The sequence below is a fragment of the Parus major genome, chromosome 2 (assembly GCF_001522545.3).
Source record: "Parus major isolate Abel chromosome 2, Parus_major1.1, whole genome shotgun sequence".
Lineage (NCBI taxonomy): Eukaryota > Metazoa > Chordata > Aves > Passeriformes > Paridae > Parus > Parus major.
This window is the reverse complement of record NC_031769.1, coordinates 84,070-92,673: the sequence shown is the minus strand read 5'-3', so window position 1 is coordinate 92,673 and position 8,604 is coordinate 84,070. Positions and strand designations below refer to the sequence as shown.

Genomic DNA, 8,604 nt, shown 5'->3' with positions numbered 1-8,604 from the left:
AGGGGGACCTGGAGTCTCTGGACACATCCCTGTGTCACCTGCTGCAGCTCACCCTGCCCTGGGGGATCTCCAGAGGTCCCAGCCCAGGCACTCGGTGTCCAGGTGGCTCCAAAAGGCCACTGAGTGCCCCAGAGTGGCTGCTGTTGCCTTCTGCCCTCGCTGATGTGTTTGCAGCTGGTGGTTGGTGTTCCTCTGGCCACTGGCACCAGTGCAGCTCTGGGGAAATCCAGTGTGAATCTCCCAGTTTCCTGTTTTACCTGTGTGAAATTATTTGCCAGAGATCCTGGAATTCCCAGGCTGGACTGAGTTGGAAGGGGCCTTAAAGGAACCTCCTGTTCCACCTCCTGCAGTGGGCAGGGACACCTGGCCCTAGAAGGTTCAAGTCTTGAGTGGACATTGGATGTATTCACTTGATAGAACAGTTCCTCCCAATTTTTATTTTGTTTTTCCACATAAAACACAATTTTATGTAATTGGGAAGAGACTATTTCCTACCACATCTGAAAGACAAGATCAGCCACCTCGTGTGACAGGAGGGAACTCTCAGATATTTGAGAATTCATTCCCATTGTCCCAGGGTTTACCTGCACACCAGTGAGAGAAAATGTGACTTAATCTGCTGCAAAATCCCCAGAATGTCTCATTTTTGTGTCCCACAGAGGAGTTTTCCCGGGTGAGAGAGGAGGTGCCCCTGGAGCTGGTGGAAGCCCACGTGAAGAAGGTGCAGGAAGCAGCTCGAGCCTCGGGGAAGGTGGATCCAACCTACGGGCTGGAGAGCAGCTGCATCGCGGGCACCGGCCCCGACGAGCCCGACAGGATGGGTGAGTGCTGCATCCCATGGGTGCTGCAGTGGGGCAGCCTGGGGGCATTTTCTCCTGAATCACAACGAACCCAAAATTCAACTCCAGCAGGAGATGGACCTTGTGGGTAGGGAGAAGGGGGTGGGTCGTTCTGCTCACTGCAGGATTGATTTGGACTCTGAACAAAGGAATTCAGGATATATATTCAGGATATAAAACCCAAATGCCTTGGGTTGTAGGAGTTTGTTTTCCTGCTCTCACTACGTGGAAATGCTGTTGCTTGGGATGCACAGAGTGGACTGACTGAAAATAGCAGAGCAGGAATTTCTGTTAGCTGGGGTGTGGGAGGATGCTGCCTTGGTGGTGTTAGAGCAGGCTGAGGGGTTTGGGCAGTGTTTTAAGGTGAACCTGGTACTCTGGGTGTGTTGCTCACTGTGGAGGCAGCAGGAGAGGAATTTCTGATGAAGTGCTGGCACATGGTAATGCAGTCCTGCCTCTGCTTGGGCTGGAATTCTGCTGGGCATCATTACCTGTGTGAGTTAACAAGCTCTGGTTTCATTTCTGTTGTGTTCAGCAAATATTCTGCTATTAACTCTCTTCTCTGAAACCCTGGCTGGTGGAAATTGGTTCCTCCTTGCTCTGGAGTGTCAAAGCAGCTCCCAGGGAAGTGAAGCCCTGAGGTCCCCTCACTGTTGGCCCCAGTGTCTCTCCCCAGCAGGAGGAGCAGACACAGTTCACTCCATCCCCACAGCTTTCTCAGCCTTTGCTCTCCTCGTTTGGTTACAGGTCTGCTGCCTTGTCACTGTTATTTTCCTCTCAGCCCTGCTGCCTCCTGCTTTGTTCAGCTTATCACAAATGATTTCAGTGAATGTAGTGACTGGAGGTGGAAAGGCTTTGGGTGAAGCTGGGCAGGATGTGATGGAGCCTGACTGGGAGGCTGGGTTTGGGATGTGCATGGCACAGGTGACCTGCTGTCACCCCATCCAGGGACACAGCAAGGTGCCAGACTGTGGGGTGGCATCACAAGGGACTGGCCTTGGTGCTCCTCACTTATCAACTGCTGCCCATGGAGATCTGCTATTTATAGCACTTCATGTCCACTGCAGAACTACCCAGTGCATCAGATTGCAAAATGCCATTTAAATCACCAGGATGGTTTTTAATTAGGAGAGAAGCAAACAAACCCTTCTGTCACATATCTCAGTTGTGCACTCAGTGGGACAGACTTGCCATGAGGCAGCTCGCTGCTGTGGGCTGGTGTGCACTGTGTGCTGGAAAGGGAAGAGAAACATCTGGAACATCTGCTGCTCCCTGTTCCTCAGAGCTGCCAGCAGGCACTGGAGCTCTGCTGGAAGGACAAGGCTTTGGGGTTTGTTTACAAGTCAGCTGTAAGCCAAATCTGCATCACTCTGTCTGGGGCTGAGTTTAATTTCATTGTGGTTTTAAAATAAGGTCAGCTTAAGTTAAATTCTTCTTCCAGTCTTTGTTCCCCTTCCCCACATTCTCCAGTACAGGTGTAAGGACTTCACAGGATCATTTCAGCTGGAAAAGCCCTCCAAGGTCACAGAGTCCCAGCAGTGCCCGGTCCCCACCTTGTGCCTGGCACTGAGTGCCTCCTCCAGCCCTTCCTGGGACTCCCAACCTCCCTGGGCAGCCCCTTCCAGCATTTAATAACCCTTTCCATGAAGGAATTCCTGCTGATGCCCACCCTGAGCCTCCCCTGGAACGTTCTGAGGCCATTTCCTCTTGTCCTGGAACACATCTGCCGCTTTGAGTTTTCCCCATTGCTGGGTTGCAGGTTGGCCCTCTTTGATCCTTTCTCTGTGAGAATTTGTGCCCAGGCTGGAAGTGGGGGCTGTGTGGTGCCTGGGGGGTCTCAGGGCAGGTCCCACCCCGCAGTTATTTGGGAGTGAGCAGCACGGGGAGCTCAGCCCAGCCCTGCCCCGGCGGCGTTAATGCGATTTGTACTGGGCTGTGACTAATGGAGTAAATTAGGACAGGAGCAGATGGTTCTCCCTGGGGGAGCTGCTCAGCCTGAGTGAACTGGGTCACTCACAAATGTGTGGTGCCTCCCACCCCCAGAGCTGGGCATGGCACCCCCAGTGTGGCACAGATTGTCCCATGGGGGGCTCCAACACTGGGGCTGTGCCTCAGCACGCTGTGCAGGGCTGGAAACACCTGCCTGGGCTTCCAGCTGGGAATGAGAGCTCACTGCCTGCTGTGGTGTCATGCAGTCAAGGGATGCTGGCGTGGAGGGGACCTCAGGGATCATCCAGTGCCACCCCTGCCATGGCAGGGACACCTCCCACCATCCCAGGCTGTGGGATCCCAGTGTCCAGCCTGGCCCTGGGCACTGCTGGGGATCCAGGGACAGCCACAGCTGCTCTGGGAAATCCATTCCAGTCCCTCCCCACCCTCCCAGGGAACAATTCCTTCCCAATATCCAACCTAACCCTGCCCTCTTTCTCTTGAAAGCCTCTGTGTCCTGTGAAACTCCGTGTCCTGTCCCTCCATCCACTCTGTAATGGAATCACAGAACACTGGTTTTATATTTAAATGCAACTATGGAGAAATACAAGTATCTGCTTAAGGTTCCATACTAGAATTAAAGTTCATTAGTTGTTATGTTTCAAAAATAAAATTCTATCAGAGCTCTGTAATAATTTTAAAGCTATTTAATATCAGTGAATTATAGTCAGTATGGATGTGAAAAGGGAAAATGACTGGAACAGATTGGAGGAGCTTAAGTTAATACCCAAGAATCTCCTCTTCTAAGTCTTCATTGTTAGGTTTTCTGAAAGCTGGTGATAATTCCTTTTAAGTTGATAAAGTGAGGCTTGAGTGGAGTTCTGAGGAGACTGGAGTGGTTCAGGTGCTGTGGTGAGTGTGGTGGGCTCTCCTGCTTTCACAGACTCCTGGAAAGGTTTGGGTGGGAAGGACCCTAAAGCCCATCCAGAGCCACCCCTGGGACACCCCCCAGCATCCCAGGGACAGCCACAGCTGCTCTGGCCACTCTGCTCTAAGGTTTTAAAACATTTCCCCACAATAAACATGGAGACCTTCCTGCCCAGTGCAGGCTGTGACACAGAATCACTGGAGTCACTGGGAATGGCCCCAGGGAAGCAGACAAGCATCCAGCTCTTCTGCCTGGGATTAAGCTCAGAGAAGGGGAATATCCAGCACACCTGTGGTGCTTAATAATTCCTAGCAGGTCTTTGTTAATGTCTTTGCAGAGTGTTCAACAAGACTGATTTCTCTGAAGGGCTGTGGTGGAGTTATTGGAGTGTTTTAGGTCTTACTCCAACAAGTATTTCCACTGACAGCTGTCCTGAGCTGCTGTGGGCCAGTGAGGGAATGGTGATTTGATTCCCTGCATCCCTCCACCTGTAAATGGCTGCAGTGGAGGGTTAAATTTACCATTTCATGGCTGGGTTTGATTCATTCCCAGGCACTCACACTAGAGAACCACACACACAGCTGTGTTAGTCAGGTGTGCCAGGGGGGTTTCTGTCCTGCTGTCCTGGGTGAGAGCTCTGAGGTGATGGAAACATCCCTAAACCCTGGATTTCTGAGTGCTCCTTAGCTTGGGGTGTGTCCCAGGGGAGGGGGCTGAGCCCATCAATCCTCTCCTGGTGAATTCCTGTGGCTCCCACAGAAGCTGCTGCAGCTTTCCCAGCTCCCCAGGCTGTGTGACAGAGACAGCTCTGGTGGCTGTGTGGTGATTTATTGTGGGAAATGTAAATGATGGTTTGGATAACAGCATCATTATCATATCCAGAGCCAGGATATTTCCACTGCTATCGTGCATTTCCTCTCAGTTAAATATTAATTCTCCAGCCTGGCTGTGACACACATTGCCTCAGTGAAAACAAAGGAGTCTGAGATGTCTGGAGGACATCTTCAAACTGTTTGTTGAGCTGAAGCTCAGGCAGGTGACTCTGCTTTTGTTTGCAGAGCTTTGTTTGTTCCTCTCACCACAGCAGAGGTTCTGCATCTCTTTGGTAACACAGGGAATTTTTAGCAGGGAGATGTTTCACAGGTTTCCCTGTTGACCCAAAGTCCATTTAAATTCTCTGTGAAGGCAGTGGGCTCGGGCAGAACTCGGCTCCAAGTTCATGTGTTAGAAAAAAGGGCCCAGTGTTGTTGGAGATAATGTGCAAAACAGAACAGAATTGCACAGAAATGGAATACCTGCTGATTCAGGTGGAAAGGGGGGCTTGGAGAGGTGATCATTCCTCATCTCCCAGTGGTTTTTCCCTCTTGAGAAATGTCCTGTGGTGGCTCACAGCCACCTGCCTCTTCCTGACCTAAGAAATGTCCTTTCATTCAGGGAACAGGGACAGGAGGAGAGGAAATGGGCTCAGGGTGGACAGCAGCAGGAATTTCCCCATGGGAAGGGGGCTCAGGTTTTGGCAGGGGCTGCCCAGGCAGCTTTGGGGTCCCCATGCCTGGAGCTGTCCCAGGAATGCCTGGCCATGGCTCTCAGGTGGAGGATTCCAGCTTTAATAATTCTGGGATTCTGTGCTCCCTGATTCCCACATCCTGCAAGGTGCAGCACCAAACCCGCTGAGGAGAGTTCAGGAGCATCTTTGGTGCAGTGGAAGGGATTTCAGGGGCTCTCTCCTGAAAGTCAAGGCTTCCCCCTTTGTCCCAGGGACACAGATCTCCAAGTGATCAATTCCTCTGGGATGTATTTTCATTAAGCTCATTAGATCTCACAGGAAAATCGGTGCAGTTGTGTTTGTGTCTGTGCCAGGGGCCAGAGGCAATTCTGTCCTGGCTGTGCAGAAGGTCAGGCACGTTTTGTGTCATCCTTTCATTTGGAATTAGGGATTGAGTGTTACCAGACTCTACTATTCTGAGACTTCCTGAGGAATTCTTCATGGAAAGGGTGTTAAGTATGAGGAGGGGCTGCCCAGGGAGGTGCTGGAGTCCAGAGGTGTCCCAGGCAGAGCCAGAGCTCTGGGCTGGGGACACCTTGAACTCCATGGTCCTGAGGGTCCTTTCCAACCTTAATGACTTTAGGATCCTTTGAGCAGCCTGTGATTTCAAACCCAAAACCTGCCATCCACCCAGGCAAACTCATTTCCCCCCCAAATGAAGTAAGACAATGAAATCTGTTGTCCCTTGCACGTGTGTTGTCCCACCTGGTGCCCTGGGAGCTGCAGCCACGGCGCTGTCGCTGCACGTCAGGCTCTGCAGCTGATGCAGGAAAACACACTTCAAAACCCATTGACCACAGCCTGTCTGAAGCTGTCAGCCTGATTTTAACCAAACATTTGTTTCTGCAGCCAGAGCCAGAGAGGAGAGGTTAAATCAGGATGTTTGCAATAATCTTGGTGTCACACGTCCCTCCCTTCCGAGGGTGTCCCTGGGGACGGGAAGGAGCGCTTGGGTTTGGGTGGTGTCCATCCAGGTGAGGATCTGAGGGCACTTTGAGGTGCTCTGTGCTCTTCCTTGAGAAAATCCTCTCTGCAGAGTGGATGGGAAGCAGTTTGTGTTTCTGGGATGTCCTGTTTGTTTGGAGCTCCCTGACAGGAGGGGCTGTGCTGCAGGGGAGCTCAGGGTGGGCAGCAGCAGGAATTTCCCCATGGGAAGGGGGCTCAGGTCTCTTAGCAGGGGGTGCCCAGGGAGCTTTGGGGACCCTGGAGGTGCCCAAGGCCAGGCTGGATGGGGCTGGAGCACCCTGGCATAGGGGAGGGTGTCCCTGCCCATGCAGGGGTGGGAATGGGATGATCTTGATCATCCTCCCCACCCAGGAGTGTAAATTTAAATATTTCTGTGCAGTATTTATTTGGTTTGAGTTGCACCAACCTGGGCACACTCAGGAGTGTTCTGCACTTTGTCTCTCCTTCTTTTTCTGAAAGGATTGAATCCAGCTTTCTTTGTAAATCCTTCCCTTTCCTGGGAAGGAGCCCAGTTTGGAACTCTGCTTCTAGGCTTGAAAGAGCTGTCTGACAAAATCTAATCGAGATTTTCCCTGTGACATTATTGGGTCACTAAATCCTAACTCTGGAGATAAAACCTGTGAGGAAGAACGTCCCCAGTCTCCCTAAATTGAATTATGGTGGCAGATAGTTCAGATAAGTGGGTTTATCATCTTAAAATAGGCCATGAGGGAAACTATCACCCTTCAGTCAGACAATTCAGTTGTTTTTTTTACACATGGAAGGGACTTGTGTAAAGATTTCTCCACAGAACTGTTGCTGTTCAAGGAGAACCCTTCATACCTTGTTTTTCCTCAGTGTAGCACACAGGAATTAGCAGGAAAATGAGGATTACTGGAAATGAACCCTCAGCACCAGCTGATGTCTTCAGAAGCTTAGAGATGGATCAGGGTTTGTCAGCAGCAGTTCTGCTTCACCCCAGTCCAGGATCTAAATAAGCTCCTTTAATGCCTCTCTACATTAAATTGGGAAATCCCAAGCCAGGACCACGAGGTTGTGTTTCCTCCTGTCCCTCCTTGCAGAACTGTGGATAAATTGGGATTTCTTGAGCTCCTAAACAGTCCCCAAGAATACCAGGGCTGGTAGGGTGTTATCCAGACATCTCCATGGTGTTTCCATGGCTGGTTGTTGTCCCCTGGTGTCCAGAACATTTTAAATCAGTGTGCAGAGCACAGGGATGCACTCCCAGCTCCTGCACCACTGCATCCAGCAGCTGGAACAGAGATCCTGGATCATTGTCTTTATTAATTCTTTATTAATTCTCAGTGCAGGTCTCACTGTGACACTGCTGGGGCTGCTCTGGGGCTGGGGGGAGATGGGCAGGGCTCGGAGCAGCTCAGGGCTGGCACTTGGTGCCCCTGGGAGGTGCCAGCAGGTTGTGGTGGAGCCCAGAATGAGGGGTGGGAGTGGGGAGAGGCCGTGGGACAACCCTGAAAGCTTCCCTTGGTGTCCCAGATGGAGCCGAGGAGGAGAAGATGGAAACCGAGACAGAGGGACAGGCGGCCGAGAAGGTGAGTTTGGGGATGGTGGCACAGGGGGTGGCACACGGGGGATGGTGGCACATGGGGGTGGCACACAAGGGATGGCACACAGGAGGTGGCACACAGGGGGATGGTGGCACACGGGAGGTGGCACACAGGGGGGTGGCACACAGGGGGGTGGCACAGAGGAGGTGGCACACAGGGTGGCACAGAGGAGGTGGCACACAGGGTGGCACATGGGGATGGTGGCACATGGGACGTGGCACATGGGACGTGGCACATGGGATGGCACACATGGGATGGCACACAGGAGGTGGCACATGGGGGATGGTGGCACACGGGGGTGGCACACAAGGGGTGGCACACGGGGGATGGTGGCACACGGGGGATGGTGGCACATGGGGGTGGCACACAGTGGCACACAAGGGATGGCACACAAGGGGTGGCACACAGGCAATGGCACAAAGGGGATGGCACATGGGGGGTGGCACGCAGGAGGTGGCACACAGGACGTGGCACACAGGGGATGGTGGCACATGGGATGGCACACAGGACATGGCACACAGGGGGTGGCACACAGGGGGTGGCACACAGGTGGCACACAGGGGATGGTGGCACACAGGGGATGGTGGCACACGGGAGGTGGCACACAGGACATGGCACACAGGACGTGGCACACAGGACGTGGCACACAGGACGTGGCACACAAGGGGTGCCAATGAGGCAGGTGGCAGCTCAGGGACAGTCTCAGCCTCCCCAGAGCTCCTGGGTGCTGGAGCCTGAGATCCCAGCAGTGACAGGGAGATCCCAGCACTGAGATCCCAGCAGTGACAGGGAGATCCCAGCAGTGACAGGGAGATCCCAGCAGTGACAGGG

General features: G+C 52.8%; 1 protein-coding gene across 1 annotated transcript in view; it reads left to right on the top strand.

The window, feature by feature from the left end:
• The window catches only part of SMARCC1 (SWI/SNF related, matrix associated, actin dependent regulator of chromatin subfamily c member 1), a gene marked incomplete at its 3' end in the record, with an annotated part of 71,266 nt that overhangs the window by 41,214 nt on the left and 21,448 nt on the right, over nucleotides 1–8,604 (top strand). The window contains exons 18-19 of the mRNA XM_033512143.1: nucleotides 660–821; nucleotides 7,703–7,758. Coding sequence (XP_033368034.1) covers nucleotides 660–821; nucleotides 7,703–7,758 — 218 coding nt within the window. The remainder of the gene's footprint in view (nucleotides 1–659; nucleotides 822–7,702; nucleotides 7,759–8,604) is intronic.